Below are 26,726 nucleotides of genomic sequence, written 5' to 3'. Positions count from 1 at the left end.
TCCATCGTGAATATATACCACATCTTCTTGATCCATTCGTCAGGTGACGGACATTTAGGCTCCTTACATGTTTTGGCTATTGTTGACACTGCTGCTATGAACATTGGGGTCCATGTGCTCCTATGCATCAGCATTTCTGTCTCTCTTGGTTAAATCCCTAGCAATGCTATTGCTGGGTCATAAGGGAGTTCTATCGATAGTTTTTTGAGGAACCTCCACACTGTTTTCCAGAGCGGCTGCACCAGTTTACATTGCCACCAACAGTGTATGAGGGTACCCATCTCTCCACACCCTCTCCAACATCTATAAAGACCATGTTTAATAAATAGCTTTCAATACTGATGAGGCTTCCAAGGTCTTTAGTAATAAGAAGACAGCAATCTTAAATGTTTCTCAATTCATCTCTTCCTTTCCTTTCCAATCACACTAACACTAGCAATCATTATCCTTCTTCAAACTAACTCTTCCTGAACTACTATAATATCCTCCTGTCTTCACTGATGATTTATAAATATTCCCTCCATTGAATAAATGATTTCCAGGGAAATCTTCAAAAAGCACTGTTCGTTATGCTATTCTTTGGCTCAAAACCTTTAACGTTTCCTAGTTATATTCATAAAAAAGTCCAAATAAACCAGCTTAGCATTTAAGTCCTTTGTGATCTGAGATTTATCTACTTTACCAGCTTTATTCACATGCACCTCATTATATGGTCACTGGTTCCCTGTGGAGGCATCACAATTCTGGACTTCAGCAAAGTTATAATCATCTAGACAGTATGGTACTGGCATAAAAAATAGACACATAGATCAGTGGAACAGAATAAAGAACCTAGAAATGGACCCATAAATGTTCGGCCAACTGATCTTCAACAAAGCAGGGAAGAATGTCCAATGGAAAAAAAGAGTGCTGGGAAAATTGGGCAGCAACATGCAGAAGAATGAATCTGGACCACTTTCTTACCATACACAAAAATAAATTCAAAATGGATGAAAGACCTAAATTTAAAACAGAAAACCATCAAAATCTTAGAGGAGAAAACAGGCAGCAATTTTTCTGACCTTGGCTAAAGCAACTTCTTACTAAACCTATCTCCAGAGGCAAAAGAAATAAAAGCAAAACCTAACTATTGGGACCTCATAAAGATTAAAAACAAACAAACAAACAAACAAAAAACAACTTCTGCACAGAGAAAGAAACAATCCACAAAACTAAAAAGCAACTAACGTAATGGAAGAAGTTATTTTCAAATGACATATCTCATAAAGGTTGTATCCAAAATCTGCAAAAAACTTTTCAAACTCTACACTCAAAAAACAAATAATCCAATAAAGAAATGGCCAAAAGACATGAACATACACTTTTTGAAAGAAGACATACAGATGCCGAACAGACATATGAAAAGATACTCAGCATCACTCATCATAAGGGAAATACAAATTAAAACCACAAATGGATACCACCTCATGCCTGTCAGAATGGCCAAACTTAATACCATAAGAAACAACAGGTGTTGGCAAGGATGCCAGGAAGCAGGGGGGGGGGGGGGGGAGGAACTATCTTGCACTGTTGGTAGGAATGCAAACTGGTGCAGCCACTCTCGAGAACAGTATGGAGGTTCCTTAAGAAACTAAAAATAAAACTACCCTATGACCCAGATTGCACTATTAGGTATTTATCCAAAGATTACTAAACCACAGATTTGAAGGGTATGAACATTATCAACAATAGGCAAACTATGAAGAGATCACAAATGTCCACTGACTGATGAATGGATAAAGATGATGTTAAACACACACACACACACACACACACACACACACACACACACACACACACAAAATGGAATATTACTCAGCCATCAACAAGATGAAATCTTGCCATTTGCAATGATGTTGATGGAGCTAGAATGTATTATGCTAAGGAAAATAAGCCAAAGAAACATTAATACCATGTGATTTCACTTATATGTGGAATGTTTAAGAAACAAAACAGATGAACTTATGGGAAGTGGGGAAGAAGGGGAGAGAGGGAAACAAACCACAAGAGACTCTTAATGATAGAGAACAAACTGAGGGTTAATGGACAGAGGTGGGTGGGAGAAAGACTAGATTCATGATGGGTATTAAGGAGTGCAGTTGTGATGAGCACTGGATGTTGTGCGTAAATGGTGAATCACTAAATTCTACTCCCAAAACTAATATTGTATTGTATATAAACTAAAATTTAAATATATATATTTAAAATACACACACATCCATTCCTCTACAAAGCCAAACTGAGCAACACCTTCTAGTCCCTCTTCTCTGATTTTATCACATCTCCTTATTTTATACTCCTGCAGATGGGATATCAACTCTCTCTACTCTGAAATTTCATAATTCTTGTACCTATTATGGAATTTGGCACACTTTAGTCATACATATTTTAAAGACACTTTATCACAAAAGATAAATGTGTGCTACTGATTAATTTTCCTTTATTGTTTTATATCATACAAAAAGACTGTTGAAGACCCAGCCTGCACCAACCTCTATTCTGAATTTCTAGAAGTGGTATACAGGCTAAAGCACTCAATAATGCTGGTAATAATAACATGACCTTATTCAGTATACATAATTTATTCTCATTTATCATAAAAAATAATATTAAAAAAATTACATGCAGGGGTACCTGGGTGGCTCAGTCAGTTAAATGTCTGACTTCAGCTCAGGTCATGATCTCGCAGTTTGTGAGTTAAGCCCTGCATTGGGCTCTGTGCTGACAGCTTGGAGCCTGGAGCCTGCTTCAGATTCTGTGTTTCCCACTCTCTCTGACCTGTCCCCACTCATGCTCTATCTCTGTCTCTGTCTCTCTCTCTCACTCAAAAAAAGAAAAAACTATCAAATAAATAAATAAATAAACATTTTAAACATAACATATGTAAGTTTGATTTAGAGAAATTATTCTTTTTTAGGAACTGTTTAGAAATAAAATTATTATAAAATATTTTTAACTAAACAAAGTACATGTCCTAAAATTTTACTGAAAATATTTTTAATAATGATGTTTAAACAGAGCATATCTGTGCTCTTTGTTCTTTAGTAATGATTTACCAAAAACAAGCAAAACCCTTGAATCGTATTTATAAAGTATAATATATTTTTAATTCCTTTACTTCAGTTTTTGTTTGTTGTTCTTTATCCTCATATTTTACCCCCATTTGCTAACATCTCACTTACTTGCAGAATTTGCACCTTCTTGTTTTGACATAACTAGTCTGTATTTTCACATAAGCTTAGAACATAAAGCAATGTTCAGTTCTATTGTGATAAAACATTTTATCCCATTTCATGATGTTTTAATGCAAACCAAATGCCGTTTTAACATTTAGTTATGTATCATAGCAGACCATTTAAGTTACATAATTTCAATGCTAAAGTGTATATATTTTGAATATGGTATACCAAATAATGAAGAATAAATGTACCTATTTTTCTTTCAATACTGAACTATAAATTATGAACAGGGGAGTCAATTCTTTTGATTAGTAACTCCTCTGACCAGTATAATGAATATTTACATATCATTCTCTATGTTGATGGAGCACTTAAAATGTCTGAAACAGTAACTGTGATCATGCCAAATTTAGAGAAATTTGAAGTAAAAAAGTCTTTCGAATGGGAGCATAATGTGTGAAATAAACGATAAATGCCCTTTACCTAAAACAGAGAAAGATTATAACAGCTTCCAATTAAAAATTATTTTAAACAGAAATTCAAGTCTGTCAGTAATTTGAAATCTAAACGCATATAAGAGCCTGAGGGAATAGTAGGAAAGGTTGTTCCCAGGGTGAGTTATAAACAAGGAAATACTTTATTTAAACATCGATGTAATCTCCAATGAAACATATTATTTTGAAATTATGTTAAAACAAAACTTAAAATACATGCACTTAGAAGATGAAATCTCTGATATGTTTATTCATCAGGCTTTAAAAGGCCATAAGGCTGTAGTTAATATTGAATATTTGTATATTTTTAACATTAATATTTTGTCCTTTCTGTACAGTTCAAAAAAATCTACTTAGAGAAACTTTATCTTAAAATATAACTGCTGATTTTATTGGCAAGCCTATAATAATACCTATGATCAATCTTTACTTAATTATTTTGAGCTGCAAACACAATTAATAAATCATCTTTGAAGTGCACTGACCATAATCAGTATATTCTGGAACAAGTCCAGAAGGTCATTAATCAAAACATGCGGCAAGGAAAGTGAGAGCCGCAGCTTGAACAGTTAGGTAAACACAGAGTGAAGCTAATAAAAACCTATCTCGCTCTAAAACCACCACTATGTTTACTTTTGCAACTAAGATAAACATTATGATAAAATTAAAAGTTGTATAAAAAAATGAGGTTTACTCACGATGACCAAAGTAAATATATACCAATTGCACATTAAGTTTATGTCTCGAATTTGACACTAAGGAACTTTTAAAGTTCAGTTACCATATATCTTCAAGAACTAGAAATTTGAATCTGATGAATTATATTTTCAAGAAAAATTAAACACACACACACACACACAAATACAATGAGTTTTATATTAGAAAACCCAGCAATAAGTTCTGAGGAATTGTTAAGATATAAACATGAAAACAGATCCTTTCTAAAAAAGCAAGATGGTCAACTACCATTTTTAAATTAGCAGATGGAAATGATTGAAATGTAACAAAATATAAGTAAATAACTTGAGTAAGTGGGAATTTAAATCTTAAATGATTAATAATATAAGATATAATAAAATATAAATGCATATATATATATGCATCTGAATTTAATCAAACTGTTTTTTTATTTTTATTTTTTAATGTTTTGTTTATTTTTGAGAGAGAGAGAGAGAGAGAGAGAGTACGAACAGGATAGGGACAGAAAGAGAGGAAGACACAGAATCAGAAGTCAGGTTCCAGGCTCTGAGCTGTCAGCACAGAGCTCAAGGCGGGGCTCAAACCCACAAACTGTGAGATTTACCTGAGCTGAAGTTGGATGCTTAACCGACTGAGCCACTAAGGTGCCCCTAATCAAACTGTTTTTAAAACATGGTCTTCCAATTGTATTATTTTCCTCAAATATTATCTTTTTGATTGCAAAATGTAGGGGGGAAATTTGCTGGGCTAACACACAGAAAGCTTTTGGCAATCCTCAATTTCATAAGAGTTATGAAAAAAGGAAACACTACATGTTTGAAAACTGTATAAACACAGTTTTCTTCCTGGGAACAGACTTCTAAGATTTAGCTGAAAATCCAGAGATAATAGTGCTTTAAAAATAACAGTGCTTCATATTCTTAGAGTATCCAACCTAGACAGTATTTTAGTACACACAATCTCATCTGACCTTGATATTCATGTTGAAAGGTAGGCAGGAGGTAATATTAACCCAATCTCGGCCATCACAGAGCTTAGTTTTATTTCTACTGTGTTATTGTAGAAATTTTGAACAAGCAGTTAAATCCCACTGAAACTCATCTTAATTTAGCTTTTCATAAATAGAGTTATAAATAGAGCCCCAATTCAAAGTTGTGGTGAGAATTAAATTGATGGAATTTAGGTGCTTAACTCATCACCTGGTATACAGTAATCAGATATATATTAGTTATTATTTTTGAGCAGGAAAATAAAGTAGCTTAAAAGAATTTTCTTTGGAATAAAATGATTCTCAATTCAAAATCAAAGATGTAGCACTTAATTCTGGGCAAATTAATATCTATAGGTCTGAGCTTCCTGATCTATTAAATGGGCATGGTTAAATGAGATAATACATATGAAGAATTCGGTACAGGACCTAAGATAGCATAAATATTCAATCAATATTAAATACTATTATATTATTATTTATGGATTAATGTCATAACTTACAATTAACAAAAATTATAGGGCAAATGATAAGCTGGAAAATAGAGATTAATATATTTAGATATAAGGAAGCTCTCATAAAACAAAAGGAGACAAAGACCTCTACTTGAAATGGGCTGAGCTTACAGACAGATAGTAGACAAAAGATATAATGCCAATAATTAGTAAATACCAGAAAAACACTAGACTTCTCTAATGGCTAAATATAACAATTAAGCAATGAAGTATTCAGTGATTAAATAATTAAAATGATCCGGTAATGATCAAAATGTACTGGAAAACAAAATGCAAACCATGCTTGAGGGCACAGACTGTTATAGCCTTCTGGAGTAATTCTGGCAAAATATAACAAAGGACTAACAAGTACATATGGTCTCTGACCTAGTAACTTCACTTTGGGAATTCATTCTAAAATAATCATCAGTCATATGTGCACATTTATGTACAAGTATACATGGCACTCTTTGCAATAACACAAATGTGGGAAGGCCTAAATGTACAGTATGGGAATTGGTTAAAGAAATTATGGTACATCTATGCAATAGAATACTAGAAATATAAAATGATGTGGAAGCAATGTATCTACTAAAGTGGAAACTGTTTATGGTTAAATTTAAAAATAGCAGCTACATCATAAATGGTATGAGATTTGTTTTACAAATAAAGTGTAGAAGAAGAGATCTATAAATATAGAGTATCATGGTATTACTGAAAAATAAACGGATTCCTTTAGTCGGTAAGTGTATAAACTGTAGCACATCCAGACAATGAAATATTATTCAGTGCTAGAAAGAAATCAGCTATCAAGCCATGGAAAGACATAGAGGAACCTTAAATGCATACTGTGAAGTGAAAGAAACCACTATGAAAAGGCTACATACTGTATGATTCCAACTATATAATATTCTGGAAAAGGCAAATCGATGAGGAGGGAGGGATGAACTGGTGAAGCACAGAGGATTTTTAAGGTAATGAAACTACTCAGTACTACAATAGTGTACACTTGTAATTATACATAGCTCTAAATCTATAGAATGTGTAACAGCAAGAATGATTCCTAATGCAAACTATGGACTTTGAGTGAGAAACGTTATGTCAATGCAAGTTTATCAGTTTAACAATGTACCGCTCTGCTGAGGGATGTTGATGGTGGAAGAGACTGTACATGTGTGGGGACCAGGGATACATAGGAGCACTTTGTACTTCTTGCTCAATTCTGCTGTGAACTTAAAAATACTCTTTAAAAAGTTTATTCAGAAATAAACAAAGAAATAAATGGATCAACACTGGGCTCTTCCCCTCCCTACTACTAGGTTTTATTATTTTTTAATAATCTATGACATTGATAGTAGATACATAGAAATGTATCAGAAGGAAAACAAATAAGTTTCTTCAAAACTCCACCACAAAAAGAATGATGATAGTAAATATTTATTTCAAACTCTATTTGATCACGACTGGGTTATTATGCAGAACTGGGCTCTCTAGGACCCTGAAAAGCTTGAAAGACATAATTGCACTTTAGTAGGTAAGAAAGGCTGATGTATGTAGTCATTCTCTTAACAAAAGTGTATATATTGTGCAATTTCATCCAGGATGATGCTGTCAGCGTCTAGTATTAAAAAGGAAAGAAATGAGCTTCCCTTGGTCCAGAAAGACCATGTGTTACACAAACTATCTCAGTGGTGGCTGTGTTAATGCCAAACCCCACTCAATGAGGTAAGGAAATACTGTGCTAAATATGCTGCATCTTTTCCTGGTCCTTGTAGCAAAGTGGACTTTGATAAGGTTGTGCAACCTTGGCTGATTAAGCCATAAACTTAATCTGAAGAGGGTGGGTGCTGATTTACCACCTACCTAACTAAATAATAATAGCTACACAATTATTTAATGGGACCGCTTACAGGTTGATTCAGAACACACAGTTAAAATTTCTTCACTACAGTTCAAGGAGAAACATCTGTAAAAAGTTACAATTTAATAATAGTTTTAAGGTTGTTTGGAATGTATTAGAACCCTTTGCTTTCAGAAGATACTCATCACATGGAAGCCTAAATCATATATGAGCCTTGCATGAGATGTGTGAACCTATTTATTTTTACTTGTTAGCATGCAGAAACAAAGACTATACAACAGTATAGTGTTTATTTATATTAGTGGACCAAATTATTTTAATGTTTTAACCCCACGGTTGAGATAATGTTGAACTGTTCTTTTTAGAGATATAAAAATGTGTTCAAATCACTCGAATTCTCTTAGAAAATGATCTTGCTGCTCCCAACAGGGTCATATGCTAGACAAGCAGTAAGTTTACTGGATAGTAGCACTGTGGGGAGTGGCAGAAGAAGGTTCCATATATGCACCAATTTTCCTGAGAGGTCCCATATACACACTATTTTTTTTTCTTGAGATACACTCCATGGCTAACATTCTATAATTATGGTTTAAGATTCTTATATTTCTAAAAGCATTGACATTTGGGAATTTTGAGAGTTCATATCCCAAACTAGGGCCCTGCAAAATATTATTCCTTGGACTGTTATTAAGCCATTTTTGGGAAGGGAGAGGCATATTGCATGAGAGTGTTATGCTTAAGTACATTTCAAAAGTGATTACAATGTCAAATGAATTACTTACTGTGGGTTTCTCAGAGCCTTTAGAACATGTATCTCCAAGTTCTATGGGTTGGAGCATATGGAAGTGTAGAAGCTATGGTAGACAGCCATTACAGAATATGGAACCTCTTACAGAATGCCTGTTAAGATCTCCTTTAGGGACTCCTGGGTGGCTCAGTTGGATGAGTGTCCAACTTGAGCTCAGGTCATGATCTCATGATATGTGGGTTTGAGCCCCTCATCACGCTCTGTGCTGACAGCTCAGAGCCTGGAGCCTGCTTCTAATTCTATGTCTCCCTCTCTCTCTGCCCCTCCCCTGTTCACTCTGTGTCTCTGACTCTCAAAATAAAGACAAGAAAAAAAAATCTCCTTTAGATATTCTACAGAATGAAGTCTGTTAATGTTATTATAAAGAATAAATTCCAGACTCATTATCAACTAATTTCAATTAACATCTTGAATTTGTTCCCACAAATCTCACAGTTGGAGGGACTTTATTCTGATCCATATATTTAGCTCATCTGACCACAGGGACTAATTTTTGTTTCTTTTTTTCTAGTTAGGGACTATGTAAGGAGCTCAAAATTAAGTTAGCAGTTGCTTCTGATAAGAACAATAAGAACTTTATATTCCAGTTCCAGTAACAAGGACTGTAAGGCTTGTATCTCTATGTTGGATTTCCTGTCTTGGTCTCCAGCATAATCCTCATTTAGTTGCATATGGGTTATTCCTGGCTGTCTCTCCTCAGGGTTAGAGCCCTGATTCTGAGACAAAGTTTTCATTTACAGGTCCCTTGTTCAAATTCTAATTTCATTATCTCTTAAAACCAGTTTTCTTTCAAGTAAGAGAATCTACAGAGTTGAGAAAGAGAACAGCTAGAATAAGGTTAAGCAAAATTGGGAAGAAAGAGGCTGAAACAGCTGAAGATATGACAAGCATTAAAGTATTAATCAAATAATATAATCTGAGCATTTTGTTGATTGATAGAGCTAATTCACTGGTTACTAATTTCAGTAAGACTCAGTGTTGCCAAATAAGTAAATCATGAAGGAATCAATTAATCAAATTGTTAAGGTCATCCCACAAGTCTACTTGGTCATCACTGACTTCATGTCATACCAACAGAATGCTATTAAAAGAATTCTATGACATTCACAATTTTGGGATGTTGGAAGACTTAACAGCTCCTAAATTTTAAATAACTTTAAATGAAAAATTCTTCCTTGGTTATTATGTTGTATTATAAAGCATGACCTCATAAAAATTTAAGTTCAATACCTAATAAAGCCTGAACATGGCAATATTTCATTTAGATATACATTGTGCCCTTACATACTTATAATTTCATGATATTTTTACTTACACTAAATATTTTTCCTGATATTAATAAAGTATATACAAATGAAAGTAATCTTATAATTTCTGTGGTCTTTTACAGCTGGTTCATTTTGTTTAAATAGGATTAAAAAGTCACACCAAACAACTCTATAAAATCACAATTTCAACTGATATAAGACAGTACATAGTGAGGAATGTACAGCATATGGTTACGTTGAATAATAATAACTCTTACGTGTTGATTCTAGTTGATAGAACAGGACGCGTGTTCCCAAGCATAATCAGAGTGTGTGGATTAGTCACACTAAAATTGTTTACTGAATATTTATCAATATATAACACATTCAAAGATTTTAGAGTCTTACTAGAAGTAGGAACTCTTCAAAGATCTAAAAATATTCCTGAAAAAAAGCATTTATATTTACCATAAAAAGGCAAAAGAGCAGTACAATCCTGCCCCTCAGGACTGCTAACACATGCCAATTTAAGCTATTATCCCTGAAAACACTCTACAGAGGTTTTAGTATGTTTTCAATTTTCTAGTTTCCTGTGTTTCAAGAGAATGAAAGTTGTATTATTGGGAATCCCAAATTGTACATTAAGCAGTTTGAAAGCAGCTTTAAAAAAGAAGAAAAAGAAGTTAAGTAAAATAGCTGTAGATAATTTCAAACGATCATATCTAAGAAGATGCAATAACGATGAAAATATCTGAGTTTTCTAGTCAATATGATATTTTATAACTCTTAGAGCATGAGTTTAAAAATAGTATTAAAAAGCAGGGAAAACAGAAGAAAAGTCCCTTGTGATATGAGAAACAGAAATGCTATTTCAAAGAAAGGCTGAATTTTTCACAAGAAGCATACACCAGCTCAGTGTGGCCTCGGAGCAGTCCTGTCTCCTCACACTCCCTCTGGCTCCCTCCATGCCATCGCTTCCAGTTACCCCTGGGTCAGGCTCACAGACTCTTGCCTTTGGAGTTTAAGCACTCTGCTCTCTACTCCACCACTTCACTCTTCTTTATCCTTCAGACTAGAGCTCAAATGATTCCTCGAGCCACAGTTCCCCTTGCCATGTTTCCCCTAAATCCTGAAATCCTCCAAAAGTTTGCAGTTACATATCAATTTAATTATATAATTAATGTGTGTTTTCTCTCATATAGACTAAGCTTTATAAGATCAGGCCCTGTCTCAGCACTGTGTCCCTAGTACTCTCTAAAATGAATGAAGGTTGAACAAATGAATGAATGAATGAATGAATGAGTGTATGAATGAGGGAAAACAACATAATTCTTTTCTTCTCAACAAACAGTATCTACTGCGTATTTCTACTGTCAATATGAAATCATGTAATAGTCATACTATGAATATAAACTCTACTCAGAGGCTACCAGAGAGAATACAGAGGAAATAACATTGTGAGGGACTTAAAAAAAACATCTGAAAGCCACCATATTCTTAGAACTGAAAACAAGTCATGAAGTCAAACTTCCCAGATAAATTTACTGCTCTATCATGGTTAATGCTATGGTAATGTAAACTATAAACTCAAACTTTCTGTGCAATTTTTCTTTGCTAAGAGGTATAAAAAATTATATAATGCATTCATTCTCTGTTTAACTTTTTTTCTAATTAAGCATGGCTAAGAATAAAAGAAAAACAATACAGTAGAATATCTTTGTTTACCTATACAATTTGTTAAGTATTCAGAATTTTGAAAAATCTTGATAATGGTCATCTAAGAGTTACTTCTATTGAAGGCCCTTATAACATACACTTACAGGTATATACAAACAAATATTTCATGTACTTTTACCATGTACTACAGGTTTATAAGCAGGCAATACCTACTTTAGCAGAGTTAACTGAAAGAAAAGATCATTGATCAAACAGCATCATTAACTATAGTGACCGGTTGATGCAGAGCCAACAGTTTAATTTAGAAATAGTGAAAGAGAGCTGGGGAGAGTGAGGGACACAGATCAAGGGAGACTATTGAATACTGAAAAATGAACCATGGACTGAAGGGGGAGGGGAAGGGGGGTGATGGTCATGGTGGGGGGCACTTGTGGGGAGAAGCACTGGGTGTTATATGGAAACCAATTTGACAATAAACTATTAAAAAATTAAGAAAAATAAAATAGAAATAGTAATAGTAACAGTAATAGGATGATGATAATAAATAAACTAGTTTTGTGGCTAAATTCAGCAAGTGGAATTACTCATCCATGAAAAGACAGTCTCTCACTCTTTTATTAAAAATGGAGAATATGCTACTCACTGATCCACAGAATAATTATTTAAAATCAGTCACTGTGTGGATATGTTACTTAAATTTTCGGTACCTTTGTGTAATAGAGTTTTTGCATTATATGACAGAATTGGGTTAATGGTTCCATAGTACGTAGTTCCCATTTGAGATGGTATTGTTATTTCTTTTAGAGTAAACTCAGGGACTTAGAAAATTACATTTGTTTTGGGTTACAAAATATTTTGAAGATATTGGAAGTGGCACATTTTTTTAGAACTTTCAAAACACACCATAATACTTAATTATAAAAGTTGTGACAACTACAAATGCCATTATAGTTTACTATTTTTGTTAATATTTTCTTATACGGCTAAATAGTTATTTTCATATAAGGATGGAATTTTACTTTGTTACTATGATAACATTAGGTAATCTGTTGAGAAATTATCTTCATTATAGCTTTTAACATTTATTGACAAATTAATGTGCTAACTTTTCCTGTTTGAAAGATATCTAGCTGTTCACTAATCATGTTGCTATTTACTCATTAAATGGTGCTTTAGAACCCAGACGCTGAGAAGTCACCCCTGCTTTGCCTGGTTCTTTACATCTGTCTGAAGAAAGCCCTGCTGTCTTTCTATCTAGAAAGGAGCTAAGAGAAGTTCAGAATGAAGAAATTGAACAGACTTGGTCACCTTTATGTGGTTTCACTATTCAGTTTAATCTTATTCCTGAAATTTTAGGCATATTTTTTTAATCAAAAGCAAATATGAGGCTTGACTTTTTTCCATCTTTAGTATAACATAAACAGTATACTTTAATAATATCTTCTAAAATATGGTAAACATTTCCATAGTACCTCTCACTCATGTTTCCAATAAAAACTATATTGTGTATTTCACTATTTAGTATTTTATTGGTACAAATAACTTTACTACAAAGTCTTCTTTTATATTTAGTATACATACTTTGCCCAGAAATTTTAAAGTTCATTTACAAGTTGACTTCTCTCAGTTGATAAATAACACAATTTTTATGAAAAGAAGCTAAATTATAATTTCCTAACTTTCTAAACACCTTTTTCTCTGACAACTTCACATATACATTAGTTAATGTATTTTCTATTGAGCTGAAAAGATAGTGGCCCCTAATTCTAAACTTCTTAGTGTCCTTACCCGTCTTGGAAAATTTCTACGGCCCTTCAAACATTCGCACCTGGGCATGTTCCACACTTTTTCTTCAGCTTTCTTTGGTATTTTCAGCTCTTCATTTTAAAAACAAAGTGGAGGAAGGGATGATCATAGGTTTTCTGATTTAATTTAGAAATTTTTTATGTCTACAGGAATTTGTGCAAATCATTTCTGGAATTCAGTTTTCTGTTTGTAAAATGAAAGGATCTAACTAGATGATATTAAACTTTCCCAATATCTATAATTTTATTATACTTTTAACTCTGCACTACTTCCAAAACATAAACATGATTTATCAAAAATTATTTATACATTAACTAGGTATTAGCAATTCATGAAAAGGGTAAGGTTACAAAAAAACCGGATGACTAGAAATGAAAAAAATTATTTTGTAAATTTATGCATTTATGAGTATTTCACAATCTAAAGTTTTTAGTATATATTTCTAATACCATAGGTTACTCTGTATTCCTAAAAAAAACACCTAAATACTAATGTATGCTAATCTGTGTATATACTAATCTATCCTAATACGTAACACAAAATCATGTTAATTTTTATATTTATTTAAGCATTTATTGTGATACTGTCATTGGTATAGTGGCAAGGTATCAGAGAAGAGAGGGATAGAAAATATTAAGAATTGTGACAAATGTTTTATATGTGATTTCTCATTTAAATCTTACACAAACCCTACAAGGTGATATTAATTTACCGTTCTTACAGACGAAAACCAACTCAGGCTCAGATTTATATAATTATTTTTCCAGAGCAGTACAACCAATATTTTATTGCAAAGCCCATGTTTAGTCCACTGCCTGAAGGGGCTTACAATCTATTGAGAAACAGAAATATACACAATTAATCTTGTGATTGCAAGAGAACGCTAGCCTTAAGGTTCTAGATTGGAATCTTCAGAATTGTATTCCAAATTTTTAATCTAATCCTAAGTGCAAGTGGTTTCAGGGCATTTTATGTGAATCTGAGACGTAGGTTTGATCTGTGTAGAGATGCATACTTAGAACTAATGGATGGGGGTCTCTAATTCCATTTTACTAGCTTGGCAATATTAGAAAGTCAGAATGTGTTACTTTGTGTATCATATTTAAGTTGTGTTTATGGTTAAAAAGTAAAATAACCTAGTTCCTTATTAGTGAATGAGATAGAATTATGAAGTGATCATTTTAATTTAGGTAGTACTTTTAATTTAAAATATAAAATAAGGGTTAATCATCAAAATCTGAGACTGACTTATTTTAAGTTTTCCTTACAGTTAATGAGCTTGTTTTTATTTTTTGTTTTGTAGAAGCTGTCTTTGATTATAAAAAAAAGAAAACTGGGAAAGAACTTGCACTTAGTTTAAAAATTTAAGAGCCACAAAATTTCAGTCTTATGTATTCAAAATGGAAAAAAACAAAACCCAAAGCATAAAAGAAAATAAAAACAAAATATATACTTTCTCTCTCTGCTATATTGGGGAAAGCAAGAGGAATCATAGAGCAAGGTACCAACCACTCAACATCTGACTGATAAATGTTAAACTAAATTTCCTTTCATCTTTAAAATTCTTCCTGACATCTAACATATGTTTTCTATTTCTTAGGGCCAGTTGAGCCAAAGGTCCAAAGTAATATAATTAGCAGACGATTCAAATAAGCTGATATGGTTTTATATCAACTTTTAAAGTAGTGAAAATAAACAAAATAAGTACTAACATGATTATCAAAATATAGAAGAGGAACACATTAAATACATATAATTGGTAGAAACAAACACACTGTCTTTATAAAAAGCCTAAATAAAATATTTAGTCTTGATCCAGATCTAAACTTCTTTCATCTTTGTACCATGTGTATTGGAAACCTGTTCAAGCGATATTGTGCCACCAGAAAACGTTATTCACCTCACCACCGCATGTATTGTTCACGCACAGAATGGAAAGAACTAAAGTGTAGCTGTGTAGCTCTCTAACGTAAAATCAATACATTTCATTTTTCCCCCAGACCACGAAATTATCGTCAAACAAAACAATTATACCAAAAGTTCCATGAGGACAAGGGCTGTGTCTGTTTTCTACTCTCCTGAGTCCCCACCATCTAGTTTCTGTCTAGCACACAAGTGATACTCATTCTCATTTGCCTACAGATTGACTACATGAAGTACAGAGTTTCTGGAATACATTAAACTGCTTGTCATCTTATCTTTTCCCATATTGATATACAGGAATAGTTTGGCTACTCTAATATTTGCAAATTGGAAATATGTTTTGGTTCATTATTTAAAACAGATAATACAGGGCCACCTGGGTAACTCAGTTGGTTAAGTGTCCAATTCTTGATTTCAGCCTAGGTCATGATCTCACAGTTGTGAAATCAAGCCCCACACTGGGCTCCACACTGAATATGGAGCCTGCTTAAGATTCTTCTTCTCCCTCTTTGTCTGCCCCTCCCCAGGTCAGTCATTCATTCTCTCTCTCTCTCTCTCTCTCTCTCTCTTTCTCTCTCTCTCTCCCCAAAATGAATGAATGAATAAATGAATAAATAATACAATGCTTTTGAACTCTATGAAGCCAGAGGTTGATGAGCTAATAAATAAATTCAGATGCTAAGTATAAACCAGTAAGAATTTAGTGTACATTGTGTTTTTGTATGTATTGTCCAAAGACATAAGGACATAAAGACATAATGGCATTTTCAAATATCCATAAATCAGGCCAGTTGTGGAGAGAATAGAAACCCACTGATAAGTAGACAAACAAAATAATTCCACTATTAACTGTACAATGGTTACTTTCATACCATAAACTCAAAAACTCCCTCCTGTCAGGCTGTTAGTTTCCTCAAGGCTTGGATTATGTCTGTCTTGGCATCCTCACTGTCTATAACAAAATTCAAAAATTCTGCTCTCCGGAGCAAAGCTTTTAAACTTTTACAAGTGTAAAAAGAAAACCTTTTTCACTTTTGAAAGTTCTTGAGGCTCTCAAGAGCTTCTGTTTATATGGACTATATTTATCATATTCAAAATTAAAAACTGGGAAAATTTTTAATTTTTTATTAATTCATTAAAAAATAAGCCTAGTATATGATAACTGAATATGATATTCTTTATGAAAGATCACTATATTTCAACAAAAAATCTCATGAGGACTACGTTTACACTTTTGTGAATCTGTTCCATGGCTGGCTTGAATGAAAAGAGCTGGGTTCTCATAAGCTTCTGCATTTAACTAGATGTAGTATGTTATTTTAATTGAAACATATGAAGAGACTGGGCTCATACAGGCATGGAATTAAAGAAGAGACGAGTCTGTGGACGGTACTGGGGGTCCTAATTCCACACTGTGAAACCACAGATCTGTAGTATCATTTGTCACATGGCTACTGTTCAGTAACTATTTGCTAAATTAAAAGTCCAAAGAAAAAGAAATTCTCAGGGCACATATATACATATATCCATACAAATGATTTGCACATTCATTTGGGATTCAACTGATAAAAACTCTTTATAAATCCTGACTGTTTTGCTGCAATAATATGTTACTCATCCTAACTCCTCAATATACAACTAAACTGGGATGCAGATCAAAAGAGGGTATTTGAATAAAAGAGTAAAAATTTGTAAAAATAAAACACGTAATTCCAAAATTTAATAGAGAGATACAGATGACTAGGAAGAGACATTTCACTTGAAAAAACTCCAAGCATAACCAAATCAGGTAGCTAATTCAAATGCTACATGGGTCTGTTTAAAGCAGTAAATCAGATTGAAACACTTTACTGAACACAAGCTGAATTCTAACATTTTTAGTGTCTACACACCATTTCTAATTAATCTATAAAAACCACAAGAAAAAACATTTTGCTTATATTTTTAGCACTTCTGCTTTAGATATTAATAGGAATTAACCAAATACCAGACAAAAGACATTGATTTGAACATTTTACAATTTCCAAAATCAAAATTTTTGTTCTTTAAAAATAGCCTTAAGTAAATTCAGAAATAAAAATATAATTCTTGAGATCAGATATTAGATTTTTAAAATGATATCTCATCATTTGGCATAAATAAATAAATAAATAAATAAATAAATAAATAAATAAAAAGAATGACTTACGGTTCCTTTTCTTGAGGCTGAATCACTTGAGAAGCCATTTTAGGTTCTGTTCCAAGATTTTTTTGCATCCGCTGCCTCCTCTTTCTACTTGGTGCAATATCAGTGACATCGGGACTTGAAATAATGGAATCATCTCCCCTAGAAGTAGCTAAAATAAAATGATATAAAAATGTGACCCAACGAAATTATGCATATGATTTGTAAGAACTTGCTTCTTTAGCACTAATATGAAGTGACACAATTAAAATTTAGCATAACTTCTTTTTTTTTAGTCATGAAGATTTGGAAAACTGAACCAGCTAGATTACAATACTTTAAATATAAAACATAAAGTATATTTTACACAGGGAATAACTTGATGAAAGTTATGGTCTCTGCCTATCTTGCACTATAACCGTCCCAAATATATTATAGGCGATTTGATCTCTCAGTGCCAATATTAGATAGAAGTGCCTTAGAGACACCTCTAAAAGGTGGCTTGGGGGAAAATACTACTATAGGAATAGGGTAAGTCATATTGATATTAAATTTTAATTATAACAGGAATGGGGACTTCTCCTAGTGATCCAGAGATAATTTCATACTCTTTAGCCAACTGTGGGGAATACGCACAGAGAAATGTAAGAAAACTCTAGCAAATGTTTCTACTGCAGCTAATCCATTAAACTACCCCTAAAAAGTGCTTGATACACCTGAAACAGAAGCAATAAAAGAAACATTTGGTTTGTATTCCTTTTCCCTATAAACAGCTTAGTTCTAAAGAGTTTTAGGGAAGTTCAGAATTCTTTCATCTAATACATAGTATATTCTTCTATATTACATATTTATATAAAAGAGCCCCTTTGTCATTGGTAAATAATGAACAAAATCAATATAATTTAAACTTTGGGTACCTTGCTACATCATATGATTTTTTTTCTAGCATGTTGACATTTTAAAGTGATCAGGGGCAAGTTTTCATCCCAATTAAAGAGAAAGTCTTAACAATGTATAAAGTCCTAAAAAAGTAGAGATGAGTGGCTAAAAATCTTGTACAGGTCAATACCTTTAGTACACATACGGGCTAATTTAGTGGAGTCAAGAACCCTATACTTTGCAACAGTTAGGATTTCTGTTCAAGAAAGAAGCTGTGAACAGGTTTTTCCCTGTAGCTTAAATCAGATGTTCAACATTGATGAAAAGTACTGGAATCAAATGCACTCAGGAACTGCCATCTCCTCGATTTGAGGGGAAATGTGATGCAAATGGTTAGCTGACTGTGATGTTGGGTCCAAATGTTGCTAGAGAGTTAGTGGAGTTAATGTTTTCATTAGGACTGTAACCAGAGAACTAATAACAACAACACGAAGCTGCATAGATTTTGGATGGTCTGCCTAAACTTAATTTCCCCCATAAGCTCATTTTCCCCATAAGCTTATTTTTAGTGCACAATTCTGCAGAATGAGTGGTTTATCAGTCACACATGTATCACATTCTAGAAAAACAGTCTGTATTTTGAGTTCTCACTTGGTGTAACCCATGCTTTTCTGAGTGGCCTGAATGAAATTACTTGAACACTGTTGACCACTCTCTTCGAAGTCTGTTGTTTTTGTTTTTGTACTTAAAATGCCTACCATTTGTTAGAACACATGTGGTAGACACTTCTTTATGGGTTTAACATATACTATTAATCTTTAGCTTTGAGAAGAACTTAATATTGTTACCTTCATCTTACTTACGAAGAAACCACATCTTTAGAGAGGTTAAGTAACTTGACCTCACACAGCCTTTGAGATATTTTATAATATGACAAATAAAAATATTTCTCCCTAGTGGATAAAGTAGTATTCCTTGATTATTATTAACTGAATACCAATCAAAGCATATTTTACTTTGCAAAGCAGTTTATTAGGGCACAGAATTTCCACTAGATTTCTCTTACTTTGTTTTACTCATCCCTATGAATGTGTTGGTAGAGAAGAGTAGATAACAAAGGGTGCTTCTCTGAAGACATTCAAGCTGAATGACTTCCCTAATTTATTGGGCTATGAGGTAACTGTGGAGATAACTGGTTCCCTGACTTCTTGCCCAGCTTGCTTTCACATAGGATTTACTCAATCACATAAGCAATGAACAAAGTACAGACTCGCCTATGAACAAATCTAGAGAGTCAGAGTTATTTCAATTGTCGATAGACTTGAAAAATGAAAAAAGATTGCACTTAATGACATGTTGGACATCGAGAAGGTAATAATATTAAATTTGTTTAAATTAAAATGTTAACATAAAATTAAAAAAAAATTAAATTATCAATAAATTCTGACATTCAAATCAAAACTCCCAATAATGACAACACATCGGCACCCAAAAAGATGTTTTATATGCAATATGGTTATACTATGTTATAAAGTTTAGAATTTACTTTAAATACAATTGCAATTAAATTGTTAATCAGGGTAAGCTATAACCCCAGTGCTGCTAGCCTCTACTCAAAGACGCACAGCCCAGGAGCTGACTGAGGGCTTCTTTTTTTTTTTTTTTTTTAATTTACATCCAAGTTAGTTAGCAGATAGTGCAACAATGGTTTCAAGAATAGATTCCTTAATGCTACTTACCCATGCAGCCCATCCCCCCTCCCACAACCCCTCCAGCAACCCTCTGTTCTCCGAATTTAAGACTCTCTTATGTTTTGTCCTCCTCCCTGTCTTTATACTGTTTTTGCTTCCCTTCCCTTAGGTTTACCTGTTCTGTGTCTTAAAGTCCTCATATGAGTGAAGTCATATGATATTGGCTTTCTTTGATTCTAATAGTAAATAGTAAAGACCATACTCTTGAGGAAGCTACTAGATGCACTCCTGCTATTTGTATATAAATGAATAATAGTTTATTAATTAATATGCTGAGTGAAAAAACTGTGTATCTCCTGATGAACACAAGGCATGAAAACAAGTAAGATGAATATCGCATATGGGCTCTCATGAGTGAAATTAAATGTATTCCAGACACACAAACTGACTAAAATACTTTAGAGATACTCTCTACCACTTTATGAAGTTAGTATAATCCACTGAGGTCTGTTGAATATTGGAGATGACAGCCCAGGCTAAATTTTTAAATAGTTCTCTGTCCAGTTGTGAACTCTGTACAACTGTGGTCACCTGATATCAGAAAGAATCATCACTCCTGACTCAGGAGTCTTTACATTTGCCAAATGTAAACTTTTTATAGGAGAGTGTGACTGAGACACCTGAAAAGACAACTGGAATTTCTTCAAGTTTATATAACTGGTTCGTAAGTTATTTTGTGCTTACTTGTTACTAAATATTAAGTTGAGAACTGTATGTGTGGGGAGGGACTTAATCTGTTAATTTTCTATTATTATCATCATACTCTGAGCTTCTTGGTATCTTTCATTATTTACCACAAAGAATCTAAAAATTGTGTATAACCAAGTGTTTTAGGTCACTTCACTGCACCATTTTTATTCCTTTTTCTTGACAATTACAGAGTAGTCTCTCTATAATGTGGTCGTGAGGGAAAAGGGCTAGCATATAAGTTAATTACTGTTTAAAACAAATATATCTTTTTTGATTTTGTTTTTAAACTATGGGAAACAGTTTTTCTTTCAGTTTATTCTATACATGTAATAGAAAACTGCATTGTAATCAATTTTCTTAACTCATATATTCCTTTAAAATAAAGTTTTGGTAATGTTTACATAGACTTTAATGAAAAGGAAAAAGTTGCAGTCTATTCTTTCCTCTCACAAATGCCAGAAACCAGGAAGAAGGGGCAGAAGTTCCACACTTGATATCTAAGCATTAATTCTTTTTAATATTTATTTATTTTTGAAGGAGAGAGAGACAGAGAGAGAGACAGAGAGAGACAGAGTGTGAGTGGGGAGGAGCAGAGGGAAAGGGTGACACAGAATCCGAAGCAGGCTCCAGGCTCTGAGTCAGTACAGAGCCCAATGCAGGGCTCGAACCCATGGACTGCAATATCATAACCTGAGCTGAAGTCGATGCTTAAATGACTGTGCCACCCAAGGCACCCCTGGTACCTAAGCATTACATTGCTTATTTTCAGGAGTCCTCAAAGTTCAACTCATCCTACCTCCATTTTCTACTTGTGCTAATATTTGATCCTCTAACTCAATTTGGTCTTGATACTCGATACTCTATTGCTCTTTTGACACTGGATCCTTTGAAAAATTATTCTGGGTCTCCAAATAAGCAGAGCCATTTTACATACAACACAAAGGGTCTGAAGAACACACACACACACACACACACACACACACACACACACACACATATATGTATGTATATGTATATATAAGAAGTCAAATATGGGACTTCCAAGTCTGTATTATTCATAACCTTACATATTTTTAAGGGCAACAACTAAAGTTTTCACTTTCAAGTACTACATCCCATTTTTAGGGAAAAAATCAATTCTTATTAACATTACCAGATGGTATGGGCTCATTTTACACATGAAAAATAAAGAGAGTTGGAAAAGAACAGCAAATGTTCAAAGGATAATGAGAAGAAATGTGGTCTGACTGGAGTAGTATTCATGAAAGATGCAGAACATGACTGGATAAGTATGGACAGCAAGCAAGGAGAGGAGGGAAAAAGGGGACAGAGATATGCTAAATAAATCTGCAATCTTTCAAATCTAGGCAGAGAAATATGAATTTAATACTGAAAGTTTTTTTCCCCTGAGATTTCACCTCCAGAATTCTCAGTTATTACTATTATCATCAGCCTTGGTCATGACAATGTGTCTTTCACCATTTCCAGGATTTTTTTTCAAAGAGAAAAGAAAAGACAAGAAAAGAGAAAAAAAGAAAAGAAAAAAAACTATTGCCAATGAACTTACTACAGCTAAAACATTGATGGGCAGAGCTGTGGGATGAATTTCAAGTTCTCATTAGGTTCACTGAATCTAGAAAATGGGGAATCTTTACACAAGCCTTGTTATTGTGAAAGGTGGCTCCAGAGAAAGCCACACTTCTTCTCCTCCGACAGAAGAACCGCAGGAGTTTGGCAGGAGTAGTTCAGACATGAGAGGCAGTGCTGGCTTCCCTGGGTACTCTCAATGTCTCAATGTCCAGACAAAATGACACTGTTGGCTAAACTGCCAGCCATCTGCATAAATCTCATGGGCTAAACTACCTGGTAAACTACTGGCTCAACTGTGTGCTCCCTTCCAGCACAGCCCAATTCGGTCACTTCGGTCATGCCAGTAGCTCCAATCCACGGCATTCTCTCCTTTCTCTGTAAGTTTCACACACACTCACAACACACACGCTGTCTTACACTGTTATTCTGTTTTATAGATACCTCTTATTTCTTCAATTAGATCATAAACACCCTCCAGCTAGTGGCCATGCCTTGCACTTTGCTATATCCCTAACATATTACCCAATAGTGTTATAATGAGAAATATAAGACTTGAACCCTTATTTTCAAATGCCTATTTTATTTTTTAATCAAAATTCACTCATTTCTATCCCTCTAGATGAGGTGAAGGGAAAAGCAGAATCAGAAGATCCAGGTCTGAGTCTCTATTTCTGACATTTACCTTGATGATACTACAGAATTTAAGTTTCTAAGATGAGAAGCAAATTTTAAACTCGATTTCTGACATGACTAAATGAGATAAAATATTTTATAAATTGCAGTGTCAAAATATTTGATATCAGCGTTTAAACATTTTTAATAAAATGTGTGTCACCTTATAAAAGATCAAGTTGAGATTAATTTAGATTAATCTGAGGAACTTTTAAGATATCATCTACAGCTTAAGAGAGACATAAAAATAAAACAATAAAAAACCGAAACTAAGATGAATTCATGGTTTTCCAAAATCAAAATTATCCAATTATCATAGAACTATCTGTTGTTATACATATTCAGTAGCCAGTCTGCTGTGCTGTTTTTCACTATTTTATTCATTTATCTATTTCACAAATATTTATTACAGTTTATATTCAATACGTCATTCTGTTTTATTTCAAAAGACATAAAATATTGAGAGGAAACCCCAAAATCCAAACTGCAAGATACGACCCTAAGTAAATCTGAAACCTCAAAAAATACTATTTCTTTCACTAGGAGAAACAGCCAACCAGTGACTTGAGCTACTTCATGTTTCTGTAGTTTGTCTTATTGACAAGTATAAAGATAAGCAAAAAAGAAGCTGAGATAAGGTAGGTCACACCATTTTTCAATGAGCAGTATCTTAAAGTGGCCTATCTTGAGGTAGTAAATTTCTAATCTGACCAAACAAGCAAACATTATTTTCCCTCACCATTCATCAGAGACCTTTTTCAAATCTGTAATCAGTTGCTACCCAGTTTTCACAATCTAATCTGAATAAATGATGACCACCTTACACAAAAGGTCAATGGCTTAACTTATTAATCAACAATCACCAAGTAAACTGAAAATTAACATTACACTAAACACTTAAAAGAGTGTGTGTATGTGTGTGTGTCCACATATAAATACTTTTCTAAAAGCCGGGCTCCTCTCTTAGCCGGCATAGCTGGAAGAGAGACTTAATGACAAATACCCATGACACAAGGGTAATGTAAGAGGTCATCTTTGCAAATCCAATACTTTCAATGTCAGAGGCAGGGTGAGCCACTAAAGATAAACTACAGACTCCAGAATTATTCACAGCATTGAAAAGTACTAATTTGAAGATATTAAGTACTGTTCTGCACCTATAAAACAATGTGATTTTTTAAAAAAACCTTAACCAAATGAACTCAGTTCTTTAAATCTTAACGTTTCAGTCATTCCTTCACTTATTCAACACATATTTACTAAGTGTTTTCTATGTGTCAAGGACTATCCAGGAGATACCACTACCAGGTTTTCAAAAAGATTACAGTTGGGTAGAGAGGAAGAACACTACTATTTGCAAGAAGACTGTTAAGTCGAATAAACAATTATAAAGGAACTAACTTAAAAGTCCTAAGGTAGGTGCAGCTTTCCAACCTTTCACTAGTTTTTCCAAACTAATCTGTGAAGCTTTTTCTTTTTCATTATTAAGCACCAATTATAACTTGATTTCTCACATTTCTTTTCTTCTTATATGAATATTTCTTTTGAAAGCACAATCATCAGTATCAGACATAGCAGATTTCCCAAAGGAGAAAATTTAAAAGGCTAGCTCACTTTAACTAAACTGATAAGACTGGGTTCTAAAATTAAGTTTTGGGGCACCTGGGTGGCTCAGACAGTTAATCGTCCAACTTTGGCTCAGGTATGATCTTGTGGTTCATGGGTTCGAGCCCTGCGTCGGGCTCTGTGCTGACAGCTCGGAACCTGGAGCCTGCTTCAGATTCTGTGTCTCCTTCTCTCTCTGCCCCTCCCTCTCCCTCCTCCTCTCAAAAATAAATAAATATTAAAACATTTTTTAAAATCTAAAAATAAAGTTAAGTTTAAAGGCTCTGTAAGCGTGAATTCAAAGAGCATTTCTAAATTGAAGCTACACCATCACCTTTTTGGATAGTCTTTTATACGGTGCCACAGCATTCTCAGTAGATTTCATGATGCTATAATTATTTGTCTAATGTGTGTAAGCTCCATGAAGGCAAGGGTTGAGTCTGTCTTGTTCACTGCTATTATAAAATAGACTAGCTGGCTTCTAAACACACAGTAATCCCTCAATGAATATTAGTTGACTGGCTGATATAAATGCTTAAATGCTAAAAAGTTAACAACCTCTTAAAAATTATTTTCAATCTATATAAAATATTATACTACTGTTTAGCTATGTGAGCTGCTTCTAGTCTACTTAACATTAAGAAAAAAAAATATCAGTGAGGAAAAGTAGTATATGAAAGAGCAACATTAGCTTTCAATTTATATCATTTGGTAATTAAAAATCAGAAACACTGGAAAGCAATTCTAATAGTTAATGAGTTTCCTGGAAACAAAACTACAGTTTTTCTGCTTTCAACAGCTTTGTAAAATGGCCTCTGCCTGTGACCTATGTCATGAAATGTTTGGACTGAACCGACTGAGCCACCCTGGTGCCCCTATTTTAAATACTGTGTTACCACATTCTGTTAACTTGGTCAGAAGGAGGACAAGAAAATGAGTCTAACTAGCAAGTTAAAATGACAATAGGACAAAAGTTGGGGCCCTGGGTGGCTCACTCTCCCTCTCTCTCTCTGCCCCTCTCCTGCTTGGAGACATGCTCTTTATCTCAAAATAAATGCAAATGAGGCAAAAGTCAAGAGCTGCATAATTATATGGTAAGCTAGATACATAAGAATCATTAAGTCACAGACGTCTCTTTAAAGTCACAGATGCTTTCTTTGTGACTTTTAGTCACAGACCCTTTCTTTTTTAGCAGGAAGGACTTAAGTGAGGTTACGTGACATGATGTACTTTTCTACTTCATTTTGCCAGTATCTGTTTAATCTTTGAAATTTTTCAAATAATTTTGATACACTAAGAAAAAGTCTATTTTATTTTTACTTCTTTAAACCCCTTTGTAATAAGATTAATGCCTTTGTGATATAACTTAGTGCGTTCATACTGGTTCTGTAAAGAGGCAGATATAAGGCTAAATTTCAGAGGTTTCCCCTGAAAATTGTGCAAAGATTTTCAAAAGGATCTGCAATGCTAGACATGTCCCAACTAGCCTTCAAACCAACTGTGATTAAAGCACTATTTATTTACCAAGGATTAAAATAAAAATTATCTGCCAAATAGTCAAATAACTAAGATAATGTTTATACTGAGTTAATAAAATACTTAAGAAGGATCCTAAACCTTACTATTAATCACTGACAATATGATTATAGGCAATTCTGTGAAGGTTTTTATTTTAATCTATAAATTAATCTATAATTTAATCTATAAATTGGTCTCATTTAATCTATAAATGAGACCAAACAGTTACTTCTGTATATTAAAAAAAAAAAAAAGCCCTGAAATACATGGTGCTGGGAAAACTGGCTAGCTACATGTAAAAGAATGAAACCAGACCACTTTTAATACCATACACAAAAATAAGTTCACATTAGGTTAAAGACCTAGATGTGAGACCTAGAAACACAAAAACCTAAAGGAGAAGGTAGGCAGTAATTGGCCATAGCAACACTTTCCTGGATACATCTCCTAAGGCAAGGGAAACAAAAGCAAAAATAGAGTATCTGGATTAAATTAAAAAAAAAAAACTTTCGTATTGAAAAGGAACCATCAATAAAACAAACAGACAACCTACTGAATGCAAGAAGATTTTTGCAAATGATATATCCATTAAGTCACAAGAATGAAAAGCACAGCATAAGGAACATAATCAGTGACGCTATA

The 26,726-nt window shown here is 33.6% G+C and overlaps 1 protein-coding gene across 6 annotated transcripts in view; it reads right to left on the bottom strand.

Moving 5' to 3' along the window:
- Nucleotides 1-26,726, bottom strand: part of XRCC4 (X-ray repair cross complementing 4) — a 340,456-nt gene that overhangs the window by 168,356 nt on the left and 145,374 nt on the right. For all 6 annotated transcript variants that reach the window (XR_003909977.1, XR_003909976.1, XR_003909975.1 and 3 more), the window contains exon 7: nt 17,404-17,551. Coding sequence is in view for 3 of the 6 variants with exons in the window: in XM_029942551.1 (XP_029798411.1) it covers nt 17,404-17,551 (148 nt within the window). In the remaining 3 variants the exon portion in view is untranslated. The remainder of the gene's footprint in view (nt 1-17,403; nt 17,552-26,726) is intronic.

The sequence above is a fragment of the Suricata suricatta genome, chromosome 6, assembly GCF_006229205.1.
Source record: "Suricata suricatta isolate VVHF042 chromosome 6, meerkat_22Aug2017_6uvM2_HiC, whole genome shotgun sequence".
Taxonomy (NCBI): Eukaryota; Metazoa; Chordata; class Mammalia; order Carnivora; family Herpestidae; genus Suricata; species Suricata suricatta.
The sequence above is the reverse complement of the archived record's forward strand: the minus strand, read 5'-3'. Positions and strand labels throughout refer to the sequence as shown.